The sequence below is a fragment of the Podarcis gaigeae genome (assembly GCF_964106915.1).
Source record: "Podarcis gaigeae genome assembly, chromosome: 8".
NCBI lineage: Eukaryota > Metazoa > Chordata > Lepidosauria > Squamata > Lacertidae > Podarcis > Podarcis gaigeae.
In genome coordinates this window covers 28,897,196-28,911,661 of record NC_139684.1, presented here as the reverse complement: position 1 = coordinate 28,911,661, position 14,466 = coordinate 28,897,196, and the positions used below count along the sequence as shown (strand labels likewise).

The following is a 14,466-nucleotide window of genomic DNA, read 5'->3' as shown; positions in this document are numbered from 1 at the left end:
CGCCCGAAGATGTTACTCCACGCAGTCCCACGACCACCACCTTGGGCAGCTACTCTTCTTCGGTAGGGGGGGGGGTTATTGCAGTTTCGCGCATGCGCCGCGGAAGAGCCGGGGGCGCCCACCTCCCCCACCATTTCCTTGCGCGGGGGGAGGGGAGGGGACTGTAGCATGCAAGGCGCCCCCCCCGCAAGGCAATAGCCCCCTGGTAGCTCAAGAAGCAGAGGCGTGTGTCTATGTGGGAGCTCAGCCCCTCCCATCCCACAACGCCCCCCCCGCCGGGTGGCGGAGATGGTTCGTTCCCTCCTGCTTCGTCTCCCCCCCTTCACCAGGGCAGATGGTACGTTCCTCCCGGCCGACATTCAGGCTGGGGAGGGAGGGAGGCAGATAGAGACCCTCCTTTCTTTAGCCAAGAGCGCTTAGGCTGCTGCTGCTGCTGCTGCTGCTGCAACCACCTTGCTGGGGGCTCGTAGGAGAGAGAGAAAGGCGTCCCTTCCTCGCTGCTGGGCAGGCCGGGCGTGGGGCTCCCCCCCTTTTCCTCCCCTCCCCCCTTTGGGGGTGGCATGACCCTCTTCGGCAGCCGTGAAGGGGGCTGGCGCTGTGAGTACCGCTCGTGTGTGTGTTTGTTTCCCCCCCTTCCATAACCCCCGCCTCACCCCCGGGTTGCGTACTTGGGAGTGGGGGGGGGAGTCGCCCTCCTCCCAAAAAGGGGACTAGGAGCGGGGGCTCCACCGCCCGGAAGCAATGAAAGAGGAAGGGGGAAGCGGGGGGGGGGAGAGAGAGGAGGGTGTATCCGCTGGGTCCCCATCAAAAGCCCCATGCCGCCTCCTTTGATTTCGCTGCGCAGGAGGGGCGCACGCGCGCGCCCTTCCATTTGCTTTGCGCCTCTTGATTGCAGAACGAAGCAAAGGGGGGAGGGTCGCTTCCGAATCCTTCAGAGACATCTTTGCTGGGCCCAACTCTGGGTGGGAAGAAAGTTGGATGAGGATTGACGAGAGCTCTCTCTTTAAAAAAAGAAAGAGAGAAATTGGCATTTCTATTTTTTTGAGGCCTGCAGCGCAAGAGGTGGCTAGGGCAACTTGGCGGGGTCTCGGCTGGGGCTTCTATGATGAACCCCCCAGGCGGGGAGCTGCCATGGGACCGGGCGTTGATGCACTTGGAGGCCGTTTGAGGGTGGGACCGAGAAGAGTTACTGGACCCCCCCCCCTCCCCGGCCCTTGCTGGCCTCTATGTCCATCCTGAGACTTTGGCCTCTTCAGATTCTGGGAAACTTTCCCTTGCCAGACCAAGAGGAAGCATCCTTGCCCTGGGATGAGGAAGTCGGGACCCCTCCCCACATTTCTCTCTCTGCCTTGCAGGAAACGGGGCTCAGGATGCCTGGGTCCAGCATGCCAGTTGCCCAAGGGCTCCGGCTCAAGTCCCCCTGATGCTGGGCCTTTGATGGTGCCCTGGAATTGGAGGTGTCAGGCCCAGGGAGCACATGCCCAGCCTCAGAGGTGTGGCAAGAGTCCAGTGGCAAAAAATGTAAACACTTAACATGGTGTTCTAATTAATTTTTCAACTTGGTTATAGCATTAAGATGCAGTTGAGCAGGCAAGTCTTTTTATTCCCTGCTGTCCTGCCAAGTAAAGGACAATAATGAGATGCCGCTCTGATTTGCCTTGTAGACAGATTGTGTAAATGAATGGGGAGGCTGGGGGGGCATCTCTTTGGTCACCCCCCCATGCTGGGACATTGCCTCTGCTGACACCATTAAGTTGCTTTAGTTGTTTTTAATACTGTATAGTTTTTAGCGCTGTAACCTACCCTTAGGGTGAGTAATAAATAAATTAATAATACCTAATAATAATTATAATAATGCATTTCAGTTCCTTGTATTTACAGTATAGAGACTACTTTTGTCTGTACACAAACCTGAAAAATCTAAGCTGGTTTATATCCCTGTGAGATATTCTAAGGATCTGCCCTGTCGGAGGGGGGTCAGCCTTGGACTTTGTTAGGGGGTCCCTTCTGGAGTGACAGCGGCCTCCATTCAGCCTGCCCCCTCCTGGGCTTCAAGCCTCCTTCTTGCCCTGGGGTTTCTCTCTCATGGTCTTCCTCTTTCTCTAGATCTCGACATGGCCCGGGAGCCTAAACTGAGCCACGCCAGGCCAAGCCAGAAGAGGCAACACAGCGGAGGCCTGTACCCGTGAGTCTTTTGTCACCACGGATTGGATCCGGCTGTGCAATGTCCCGTTTACTGTGTAAAGGCAGGGAAGGGCAATCTGTGCGGCCCTCCAGGAGTCGTTGGACTCCAGCTCCCATCAGCCCCTGCCAGCAAGGTCAATACTCAGGGTGTACCAGTTGCTTATGACCTGGTCATGGTGCCCGCCCCTCGGAAATGGCCCTGAGAATCTCCTTCTCCAACCCACTTACTGCCTGGGTTGAGTTCCAGGGCACCCCCTGGCATGGAATTCCTGGTTGCTGGTGCTGAACTATTTATTTTTATTTATTTGCACTTGTTGCCTTCGTGTTCCACCTTCCCCCGTCCCAAGATGTTTAAGATGGTGTACATAGTTCTCCCCAACCTCCTTTAATCCCCCACAACAACTCTGTGAGGTAGATTAAGTGAAGAGGCGGTGACTGGCCCCTTAGGTGAGCGTCATGACTGAGTGGGGATTTGAGCACTGATGCGCTTCTCAAGCCTCCTCCACTGGGTGCTGACAAGCTGCCATTTAAAATTCCCCACAATGTCCAGACATGATGTTGGGACGTTGTGGGTATTTCAGAAAAGCTTCTACTTGGTCTAGAGTGGCTGCTTGGCTCCAGTCAGGAGGCGTTGCTGCTGCTTTTTGCACCCAAGTTGCTGGCAGATGGTTTTTGCCACAGCTCCTCATGCTCTGGTAACTGCAAGTTTCCAGCCACTGCTTATCCTCTGGCCGAGAAATGTGCTGCTTGCTATATTTCTGTGCCTCTTGCAACTGGACTCCAGCTGCCCTCAGATGGATTGCTTTTTCTCCTTCTTTAGCTCATGACATGCAAAGCTGGAGGCAGTGCTAGGAAGGGGGAGCATGGAAGCCCAAGGGATAGGTGCAGGCTTGACTACTGCAGTAAGTGATAAGTGGGGCTGCTCTTGCAAACTGTTCGGAAGCTTCCGCTGCTCCAGAATGGGACAATCAAATGGTTGTTGTTGTTGTTGTTTAGTTGTTTAGTTGTGTCCGACTCTTCGTGACCCCATGGACCAGAGCATGCCAGGCACTCCTGTCTTCCACTGCCTCCCGCAGTTTGGTCAGACTCATGTTTGTAGCTTCGAGAACACTGTCCAACCATCTCGTCCTCTGTCGTCCTCTTCTCCTTGTGCCCTCCATCTTTCCCAACAGCAGGGTCTTTTCCAGGGAGTCTTCTCATGAGGTGGACAAAGTATTGGAGCCTCAGCTTCACGATCTGTCCTTCCAGTGAGCACTCAGGGCTGATTTCCTTAAGAATGGATATGTTTGATCTTCTTGCAGTCCATGCGGGAAACGTATTTGTAGCTTTGCTTCAACTCCCAGTTTTCTCTCAGGCAGAATCCAGGGGGAGGGTTTTTTCTATGGTAACATTGCGGTTGTGGAAACCCCACCCCCAAAGCCACTAACCTGGCTTGGCTGCTATTCTGCTTTCTTTTCAGTGCCACCCTGTTTCACAGGCATGCTCTGCATTCAGTTTCTTATTTTCCAGGGCTGTAGTGAGAGGGATGAGCACTGTGCTCTTCTATCGCTGCTTTGCTTTATCTAGATCCTCACGTGGAGGGTATTCTGCTGCCAAGAAAACAGATTATAACCCTGGGATTAGGCAGAAGGGTGGCTTGTTGGGTTTTTTTTTTGCATTTATTTATTTATATGGCTGGTAATGGAAATTGTTTGGTTGTAGCTGTTGAGAAGAGGAAGTCGTGGGGGTGGGGGTGGAGGGAGGCAGTGACTGCAAGACTCTTTTCCCGCCCTCTTAGATTCTGGTGGGATCCGGTACTGGTTATCCAGTCATAATCTCTGCCTGATCTCCCTGTGTGAAGGAGCTGTGACATGAGCAGCTCCAGGACAGAATCTGCTCCAGGGCAAAGGCAAGACAGAACAGGTGGTTAGTGGTGCTCCCAGACAGGGATGGGGTTGGTTTTATTATTAATTTAGAACAATTGTTAACCTGCTTCATAGCCCTGAGAGGCTCTCGGTGCATCTTAGCGCAAAAAAATTGCGAGCGGGCTGTTGAGATATCTCAGATGAGTTGCTAGCAACAGGATTTGTTGTGATGATTGGATTTCCCCTGCAGAAAGGGTAAATGGGCGGGGGATAAGAGATGGCGTTTTGATGCCAACACAGTTGTGCAGATGCTGCAAAAATACATCCCAAACACCTGTCTGGAAGCAGACTCGGGAAACGGTTGGGTGGCCACTTACGCATTGCCAAAGCTGAGGAAGCCCAGCCCTGAAAGAGAAAGAGAGAGAGACCCCTCTGCCTGATCTTAACACCTGAGAGGGTCTGTAGGGAAGGGAGGCAAGCTTTCATATATTTGTGGCCTTAGCCGTTCATGGTTTTAAACACCAGTGTGAGCTCCTTGAATTGGCCATGGAAATGAACTGGCAATTATAACAGGAGTCGTGTCTGTTATAAGCGGAACCCCAGCCAGTAATTTTGCCACTGCATTTTGGATCATTTGAAGCTTCTGAGTTGTCTTCAAGGGCAGCCCCATGTAGAGCACCTTGTAGTATGGCAGTCAGGAAGTTACCAGAACATGGACTACTGTGGTCAAGGTGTCTTTGTCCAAAACCAGCAAACCGGATGGAGCTGGTAAAAGGCACTCCTATTTATTTACTTTTATAAATACAATCCTAGTCAATGAAGTCATCCTAGCCTCCAGTGAGAAGGCCAAATCCAGGAACACCCCCAAGCTATTGACCTATTCCTTCTAGGGGAGAGCAGCCCACTAGGACAGCTTTTCTCTCCATCTCTTGGACTCAGAAATTCAGGAGTTGTTTTGACGGAGGAGGTTAAATGTAACTGCTATAAATCCTGGGAATTGTCGTTTAACTGAGGGCGTAAAGGACAGTTTCCTAGTAAGCCCAAGCTCCCCTAACTGATGCTGACCCCTGTGCTGGAGCCCTTGCACAAGTGGCTGCAAGCGGCCATCTTAAATTTCCCACAATGCCACAGAACATCCGCCATAAGGCTGCTTTAGGACATGGTTGGAAATTTTAAAATGGTGGCCGTCTGGTACCGATTTGCTGTGTGCTGGGTGAGACTGCTCTGGGAAGAGGTGTCCTCAAGATGTGCCTAGGGGAAATCAGTGGGGTCTGGAGGAGAGCAAACGCTGGAGGGAACTGAGGCAATTCCACCCACCCACCCCCAGGATTGTGGCCTTGCAGGCCTGTGGTCACAGGAGTAAGAACCAGCGTTGCTGAACCCACAGATGGAAACTTGGAAAACAAAAGGACTGAACAAAGCCTCCCAAAATAACTTGGAGGGGCAAACAATAGCTGCTACGCAACAGCTTTTCCCAAATTCCTGGCTTCGGCTCCCCTTGTGGCTGCCAATGTGTCGTCTCACCGTGCCTTTAAAAGGAGGGGTGTTGCTATTGCCGGCCGGCGTGAGCCATTCTTCAATCCCTCTGAAACCCTATAGCTCCCTTTGTCCTGCAGCCCAGAGAAATAGGCCCGTGAGCTGAGCACCCTCCCTGGTTCGCAGGCCTTCTCCTCCTCCACCATTTGGCCCCTGCCTGGGTTTGGCACTGGCTGAGATCCAGGATCTGCCCCGTTGCATACAAAGAGCCTGTGAAAGAGGAGAGGAGCAACCACAGGAAAGCAATAGGTTTTATTATGGCCTTCGCCTTCGCAGGCCTTCATGAGGCATCCTCCATCACTTAGGTTCTTGCCTACCAAAGCTCAGGCCATCCATATGCCAGGGTCTGTGTATTCTCCCTAAAGATAACGACACACGCATTCTGTGCATTCTGTGGCCTGTACGAAATTAGCCGTGCAAATGTGCTGGTTTATTTTGTGCAAGTTCTTATGATTCTGCTAGTTATGGGGAAGGGACGACTAGCCGCCCCTTCTACCGGTGTCAGTCCTGCTGGTTCTGCTCTGGAATTTTTTGGGGTTCCTTATAAAACAATTTAAAAAATTCTTTTAATCTGCAAAACATGGGTCAAGTAGCAGCAACCAGAGGACAGCAGTGTTTGAGACTTGCAGGGCTGGCTATACAATAAGATGACTACCAAGGCACCCCAGGAGAACTTCTCCCCATTACCTGCCCCATTCTGCAGTGAGCAGTCTCAGAATAAAATAATGGTGGCCGCAACTGGCTGTTGACATTCCCCTAGGCATTTTTTTTTTTAAAAAAAGACCTCTGTATGTGTAGAATCATAGGATAGAAAGAGTCCTTTTGCCACACGGGGCATGTAGCTGCAGAATTCTTTAATAATAATAATAATAATAATAATAATAATAATAATAATAATTTATACCCACCCATCTGGGCAGTTTCCAGCCCATATAAAAACATAACAAAACATCAAACATTAAAAGCTTCCCGATACAGGGCTGCCTTCAGATGTCTTTTAAGAGTTGTGTAGCTCCTTATCTCCTTGACATCTGAAAGGAGGGTATTCCATAGGGAGGGCACCACTGCCGAGAAGGCCCTCTGCCTGGTTCCCTGTAACTTCTTGCAGTGAGGGGGAATGATGGCCGTCCTGTTCACCTTGTGTGGTTGGGCCAAAGGGTGTAGGGGAGGCTCCACGCCCCCCCCCCCGCCACCTTCCAGAGCCAGTTTGGCCAATGCCAGAGCCCTTCCTTTATGAGATGGACAAGCCATCACGCCTGGGACATGGCTGCTGCTGTGGTAGGGAGATTTCCCGAGTGGACAGGCAGAGAAAAGCTGCACAAAACAATCTCCTGGCATCGAGGCAGCCACTACAGAGATTGACAGTGCAGATGCACAGCGAGGGGGAGGCTTCCGAGAGGAAGCGGAGCTGAATTTTTTTTCAATTATTCTGCAAAACATTCCCGCCGATGTCTGGCAACTTGGCTCCCACGCACTCCCTTGTGGGATGGCAATCACTTTCTGGCTCTGTAGATAGAATTCGACACACACACACACACCCCTGAATGCCAGAGGGAGTTGGAAATAAGGGGGTCTCACCCCCCACCCCACCCCACCCCTTGATTCTGGACCCTTTCCTGGATCAAACGAGCGGATTTGTGCAGGCTTTCCTCTTGGGCAAAGTATCTTGCGTGGGAGAAGCTGGGCAGGAACACTGGGCCAAGATGAGGGCAGGTAAATGGAAGATTCCCGCTCCGTCCGGGGGGGGGACAGGAACGGCCTAGCTGGTTTCCTGGGAAACGAAGCCACAGCCGTACACCGTTCGGGACTCGTGTGCCTTTTAATAGTCGCGTCGGGAAGAGGGAATGTTGGCAGGTGCGGCTTGCAATGTAGTCCAGAGAAAAGCCACACACACACCCCGTTAAAAAAATGTCATGCAGGAGATGAAAGGGCCCAGAGCCCCACGCTTTGGGGTGGGCCAGATCAGCCCATAGGGGCTTCGCCACAGCGTTCCTTCCCCATTCTTTCGCTTGCTCATGTGGCATGAGATTTATTACAGGCGCGTCAGCGCCTTCCTTCAGGGGAGGCGTTCCTGCTGACAGCCTTCCCCCCTCCACCCCTTTCCATTTGGACCTGAAGGGTAGGCAGCTGGCACACAGAAACCACCATCCGTGAAATGTAAAATCAAGAATCTCTGATGGAAGATCAGCAGGGGGTGGAGGGTGGGGGTCTGGGCTGATTCTTCCACTCCGGATAGAGCGCGTTTCTCCCTGAAAGAAGCCTTGACCCAATCTCACTCCCCACACTTTGGCCAAAGGGCAGGCCGGGTGTTGTGAAACTACAACTCCCATCAGCAGTCAGGGGGTTTAGGAGCTGGAGCCTCCTCTCGGGGGTGGGGGGGGCAGGGACCGCCCTGTCTTCCCTGGTTAGGGGTCCTGGAGGATGTTCTTGCCCCTTCCAGTGTCTGGAAGAGGCTCCTGGGCCTGTTTCTTCCCCATAGGCCAGCAGAGCTCATAGCCAAAAGGGAGGTGCTGGGTGCTTAAGGTTGCCCTACCTTCAACTTTTTAAAAGAAAAGAAAACTCCCCTGGCTCTTTTACTTGTGGGAACAGAAGGAAAATCCTGCAGGCCGGATTCTACTGGAATAAAAGGAGTAAACCAGCCCCTACCTTCCAGCGACCACAAATGCTCTGGGGGGAAAAGGATAAGTGGCAGGCACTCACTTTCAAATGGCATAAATATACGTTTTAATATAGAATATAATTACGTAACATGTGACATATTGCAATAACTGTTTAGGATCTGGTTGTTTTGCTTTCGTTCTTCTGCCCCCCCTTCCCTTCTGGCTACCTCCTCCAGTGCTCAAATTATTGGAGAAAAGGCAAAGTGGCTTAAATAAATCTGCAAACTCAACCCCCTCTCCCACCCCGATCCCTCCAGTTTTAGCCAAATCATGGCTTCTGTAGTGTTCCTCTGGAACAGTAGCTGAGGGAGCAAACAAAAGAGACAGAATCGTAGGATTTTAGAGTTGGAAGGGACCCCCAAGGCTCATCTAGTCCAACCCCCCAATCACAACTGAAGTCAAGGGGTGGGGGTTTGCTGGCACCCCTGCAACTAAAGCATTACTAACCTTTCTCCTCTTTAGTCTCAGGTGCACCAGGGCCAGTATAAACTGGAAAATGAATATACACTTGAATGCCTAAAATCTGCGCAGGGGAGCTTGCACCATGCATGATTTGGCATGCTAAATATGCTACCACATATAGACTCCTGTCATGCTGACTAGTTACAAAACCCAGATTTACTTCCCGTTTTGCAACCTTCCTTTATTCAAGCCGAAGCACCAGAGGAGTTGATAGGGCTGCCTCCTGTGGCAGGTCAACATTTGAGATGCATGCGGCAACACAAGTCTTGTTTCTAGCAAAAATTGTCGCAAGGCGCCTTGCTGACGGCAGAAAGGCAGTGTAGAAATGGAGCGGCAGCGTGATGCAGTGGTTAGAGTGGGGGTGAGGTGCCTGTGGCCCTTCAAACAGTACAGGAACACCCAACTCCCATCATTTTTAGCTATTGGCCTTGTTGGCTGGGACTGATAAGAGCTGGAGCCCAGGGATAATTGCTTCCCCCCCCCCCCAGGCTTCCCATCTCTGGGCCAGGAGTGGAGGAAATAAAAGGCATAACACTAGGGAAAAATGTTTATAAAATCAGGGCATTTACAGATGATATGATTGTGATGGTGGAAAATCCAATTAATAGTACAAAGAAACTTTTAGAGAAAATGGAAGAATTTGGAAAGTGGCAGGATTTAGATTAAATAAAGAAAAAACAAAAATGATGGTTAAAAATATGGATAATCTGAGCAAAAAGGATTTAGAAGAAGCAATCGGATTGCAGAGAGTGAAAAAAGCAAAATATTTGGGGATTTACTTAACAATGAAAAATACAAAGGCAGTTTTCCATGCGCCTGTCTCGTGGTGCAGCGGAGGATGTTGAGAAGCATGAAATGGCGCCGAATTACCTTTTCTTCTCCTGTCTGCAGCAGCACCTGCGACCTGGACTATGAGCTCTATAAAGAGGATTTGCCCTACAGGTGCGTTTTGGGGCTTTGCTCTCCCTCCCTCATTGCCGGCCCATCAACATAATGGGTGGGAGTGGGTTTCCCCCACCATATCCTTGGACCTCAGCAACAACCCTCCCCCCCCCCGCCCACAATTGAGCTGTGGTTTCAAGGGGATTCTGCAACTGACCCTCTTGCTCTCGTTTCCTGCAGGGTCTACGAGTACCAGAAGATTCCCCCGCTCATCAGTCACATCCCGGTCAAGGCCAGGAGAAGCCACTTGGGGGCCGGGGGCAAGGCCAGCTTGGGTCCCCACGCAGGGCTGAGGGGCAGCAGCGGCTCCACAGCGGGCCGAACAAAGTGTAAGCACTTTGGGGCAAAGAGGGCCTGGTGTCCCGGGTACCAGGAGCACTCTCAGCATTTAGCGCCGATAGTGAACGAGCCTGTCAAAGAATGTTTGCAGTCCAGACTGTCTGAGGGACGGAAAAGTAGTCTGTTTGGATGTGACTAAAATCCCACACTGACAAGCACCTGGGTGGCCTGTGGGCTAGGAAGTGGGTCTAAAAGGGAGCAAAGCTGAAGAGCAGGGAGTCTCGTGGAAGGGTGTAAAGCAGGCAGTGAAGTGGGAAGCAGTAGTCAGGGAGATGGGGAACGAAAGGAATTTCATGTGTTGTTTTGCACTCAGCAGCCAGTCTTTGGGGTAACAGGTTCTGTGGTTTTGTTTCCATTTATCTCGTCCTGATATGTTTCTCGCAGAAACACGTTACTATATTGGCCTGAATATAAGCCACACTTTTTTCCCAAATTCCGACCATGAAAAGTTAAAGTGTGGCTTAAATTCGCGACCTTACAAAAATTGACTTTTGCGAGACAAGTGAGGCAAGATGGCGGGCGCCACTACAGCGTGTAGCTCCTAGGACCACCAGCACAAGACACAATTTTAAGGGAGCAGCTTATATTCGGGTATTGTCTTTTTTTCTCCCCCCACCCTTGAATTTTAAAGAAGTGGCTTATTTGTAGGTGCGGCTTATATTTGGGCCAATACGGTACTTCGTTTGGGCTCTGAGTTCAAAAAAGAACAACACTTCATAGGCACCTTTGTATCCATGCATGTGCCAAGGCCCTTTTGATTTGTAAATAGGAGCTCCTTGCCCGCCACAGCTTCCATGAGCTAAGGAGAGCAGCCAGCTGACCGCAGTTTTGATCCACGCACTTGAACACAACTTGTAGTCTCCCCCCACAGCCTCCCAGTGACAGAACCAGTGAACAGCTGGTGTGAACCCCTCCCCACCCGCGTCGGTTTCTGCGGGGTGTCAGTAACGTGGTTTGGGCCGCTCATGCTGTCTTTCCCTTCCAGTGCGAGCAGAGGAGCTGCACTCCATCAAGGGAGAGCTAAGCCAGATTAAAGCTCAGGTGGACAGCTTGCTGGAGAGCCTCGACCGGATGGACCAGCGACGGGAGCAGCCCACAGGTGAGGCGCGTGAGTGTTGAGGAGCTGTGAGGATGAACAGCAGCATTTTGTTGCAGGTCTTAGGCACAAGCACACATGCACACAAAGCAAAGATCAGATTCTCTGGTCACAAAACTGACCAGAAATTGTAAATTGTAGCTTCCTTGTCTACAGCAGGTTTGTGTTTCCCCAGCCACTCTGGGCGGCTTCCAACAGAATATTAAAATACAATAATCTACTATACATTAAAAGCTTCCCTAAACAGGGCTGCCTTCAGATGTCTTCTAAAAGTCTGGTAGTTGTTTTTCTCTTTAACATCTGGTGGGAGGGCGTTCCACAGGGCGGGTGCCACTACCGAGAAGTCCCTCTGCCTGGTTCCCTGTAACTTGGCTTCTCACAGCGAGGGAACCGCCAGAAGGCCCTCGGCACTGGACCTCAGCGTCTGGGCAGAACAGTGGGGGGTGGAGACTCTCCTTCAGGTATACTGGACCGAGGCCATTCAGGGCTTTAAAGGTCAGCATCAACACTTTGAATTGTGCTCGGAGCATAGCAAACCTAGGCTCAGTGCCTAGGTGGGAGACTGCCTGGGAGCACCACCAATGGCACCCGCCGCCAGGAAAAAGGGGATATGGAAAAGTGTGATGAATGGGTAAGGTGGTGTGATGTGGCCAGCTTGCCTGCTTTGTCTGATTCCTCAGGCTCCAAGGAGGTCAAGAAGAAAGCAGCCGCCAGCACAGAGGCCTCCTACTCAGCAGGGGAGACCACCCGGAGGAAGGAGGGCCCCGTGCAGGATGGCCGGGCTGCTCTGCCAGAGGTGGACAGTGCAGAGGAGAGCACAGACACCGAAGAGGCGGTGAGTGGCAGCGCCGAGGGCGGAATAGCAAGAAGGGGAGCAACCGTGAGGCTGCAGCTCTCTCTCTCCCTCTTCAGTGGAAATTTGGGAACGCAATGCGTTTTTGTGTGTGTGATACCATGCAGATACAGTACTGCATTTTATTGCTACAGCATTGCAAACTGCACCTGTCCAGAGCGTCAATGGTCAAGGTGATACCTTATGCAGAAAAAGCTACCGGGGTCTCTCAGGATTGTCTCTTGCAAGAGCCCACTGAGCCTTCCCCCTCTGCCTTTTTGTGCAAAGCAAGGCTGCACCGTTTCCTAAGCTTTTCCGCCTTGCCTGCATCTGCACCATTAAGCAAGGGCTGTAGCTTTGCATCTCATTATGTGCCCCAAGACACACACACACCTTGCAAGCTCTGGGGTGGGAGAGCTGCTAGGAGCTCTCTCAGGCTATTGGAAGCCCACTAACTCCACAAGTTGCACAAAGGTCAGGTCACGGCCATCATCAAAGTTGAGTATTTGAATGGTTTTGGTTTGATCAATGTTGTGTTTTCATGTGACTTGGAGGGACTGTGCCTATTATAGAGGCAAGATGGCCAGAGGGACATGGGGAGGGGGAGACTTGTAGAGCAAACATCAGGGGCCCAAATTCTTCAGAGGAGTTTAGCAACCATTCCTGCTTTTCTCAGGGAACTCTGGGAATTGTAGCTCCCCGAGATGAACAGGTGGTGCCTCCTATTGACTCTCAGCACCCTTATCAAACTGCAGTTCCCAGGATTATTTGGCGGGGGGAGCTGTGCCCATCTAAAGTGCTTCAACTCTGCTTTAAATATATGCAGCGCAGATTGGGGCTGAGGAATCAACAGAGAAAATGCGGAGTTATGCCTCAGGGACGAGGCTGACAAAGCCTCTTCTTTCATTGCAGGCAAGGAATCACACGTTGGACCTGGAAGGCAGCCAGTAAGAGGACCTGGAGTGCCCCCAACCCCTTTGCCCGGCGTTTCCTTCCTGTGTTTTGTATTCCTTCCGATGCCTCTGGCCGGTGCTGCGTCCGGCGTCAGTTCCCTGCCGTCAGGGCTGGTGCAGAGGCCGAGAGGCCCACCACGGTCTCCCTCGCACCTTTTTCTGGCCTGGCAGAGAGAGACTCCTGTGGCGCGTTCGAGGGAGAAGCAGCTTGGTGTTCTTTGTTGTGAAAATTAACAATGTGGGAGACGGGTGGGCAAAGCAGGCAGTCCCAACTTCGCACTTGCCCAGCTCAGCATTAAACAAAAAAATAAAGCAGTTGCCATCTCCTACTGATAATGATGTGTTGCTTGCTGCCTGTCTTAGCTACGGATTTACCATGTGCCAGACCAGATTGATGGCTGCCTTTTATCATTTCTGAGCCTGACGTGTCTGCTCAGAAGTACATCCCATGAGCTTCAGTGGGGCTTCCTCCCAAGTATGTGGGCAAAGGAGTCCCCAGCCCCCCAGATGTTGCTGGACTGCAACTCCCATCATCCCTGACCATTGCTCAATTTGGCTTAGGGCTGAGGAGTTGTAGTCCGAAACATCCAGAGGCCACCAGGTTAGGAAAGGCTGCTCTAGACTCAGAAGAGAAGTCCTGTGGGATCAGACACAAAGTCCATCCAATCCAGGGATGGGAAATCTGTAGCGCTCCAGATGTTGTTCTCCCAGCTTCCATCAGCCTGGACCCGCATGCCCAATAGTCAGGGATGATGGAGAACTTCAGCCAAACATCTGGAGGGCTGAAAGATTCCCATTGCAGGTCTAATCCAGCATCCTGTTTGCCACAGAAGCTGGTTGGGTGCTTTTGGAAAGCCCAGGTGATAACCAAAGCCTTCTCCTGAGGAGTTTCCCAGCAGGAACCGATGTTTAGAGGCATCTGTTTAGAGGCCTTGGACCTTGGAGGTGGCATGCAGCCATTGTGGCTAGTTGTCACTGGTAGGCTTTTCCTCCATATAGGACTTAATCCCTTCTAAAGGTGTGTTTGTGGCTCCCAGCAGTGCTTCACTTTCTGTCAGTGCCATCAGCTGACCCTGATTTCTATTACTATGATGATGCAGGGAGGGGGAAGAAATATTCTGCAAAACCATAAATGTCCCTTGTGTAGATGGCTAGCTGCTGCTTTATTGCACCACTGAACAACAAAGACAGGAGTGATTACTGCAAGTACATTTTGCAAATATTTTTGAACATGGGTAGGCAAACTAAGGCCTGGGGGCTGGATGTGGCCCATTTGCCTTCTCAATCCGGCCCGCAGACGGTCCGGGAATCAGCGTGTTTTTACATGAGTTGAATGTGCCCTTTCATTTAAAATGCATCTTTGGGTTATTTGTGGGGCATAGGAATTCCTCCCCCCCCCAAAAAAATATAGTCTGGTCCCCCACAAGGTCTGAGGGACAGTGGACCGGCCCCCTCCTGAAAATGTTTGCTGACCCGTTTTTGAACTTGTAAAATCCACTGGTCTGAAAACTGGCAATTGGCCGGCCTTCTCAGTCTTCTATAGTAGCACTGGGCATGTGCATTGCCCATGAGGTTCGTACAGGAGCTCCTCTTGAGTTCAGACAATCTTCTTAAGAGA

At 51.5% G+C, this 14,466-nt stretch overlaps 1 protein-coding gene and 1 long non-coding RNA gene across 5 annotated transcripts; both read left to right on the top strand.

Annotated features, from left to right (window-relative positions):
* The first annotated feature begins 177 nt into the window (after positions 1 to 177).
* Positions 178 to 13,184, top strand: LOC310851038 (RNA-binding Raly-like protein). Of its 4 annotated transcripts, none has more exons than XM_083753076.1 (7): positions 178 to 337; positions 2,107 to 2,185; positions 9,581 to 9,628; positions 9,809 to 9,957; positions 10,953 to 11,066; positions 11,744 to 11,898; positions 12,808 to 13,184. In XM_083753076.1, exons 1-7 carry the CDS (start codon positions 289 to 291, stop codon positions 12,844 to 12,846), a joined length of 633 nt encoding a protein of 210 aa, XP_083609202.1. In that variant the 5' UTR covers positions 178 to 288; the 3' UTR covers positions 12,847 to 13,184. The 4 variants fall into 4 exon arrangements, with proteins under 4 accessions (XP_083609202.1, XP_083609201.1, XP_083609203.1 ...); XM_083753075.1 differs by having other exon boundaries at positions 183 to 337; positions 9,578 to 9,628; XM_083753077.1 differs by having other exon boundaries at positions 329 to 597; positions 9,578 to 9,628.
* Positions 2,192 to 8,236, top strand: LOC310851040. Its single transcript, XR_014567549.1, has 2 exons — positions 2,192 to 3,171; positions 3,486 to 8,236. It is a non-coding gene; the product is annotated as an uncharacterized lncRNA (long non-coding RNA).
* Positions 13,185 to 14,466: the final 1,282 nt, after the last annotated feature.

Excerpts from the sequence above, each read along its gene's own strand:
- LOC310851038 (XM_083753075.1), top strand. The coding sequence starts at position 289 with ATGGTTCGTTCCCTCCTGCTTCGTCTCCCCCCCTTCACCAGGGCAGAT. Across the intron at positions 2,186-9,577 it reads CACAGCGGAGGCCTGTACCC|CAGCACCTGCGACCTGGACT; the intron begins GTGAGTCTTTTG and ends TCCTGTCTGCAG. Across the intron at positions 9,958-10,952 it reads CACAGCGGGCCGAACAAAGT|TGCGAGCAGAGGAGCTGCAC; the intron begins GTAAGCACTTTG and ends TTTCCCTTCCAG.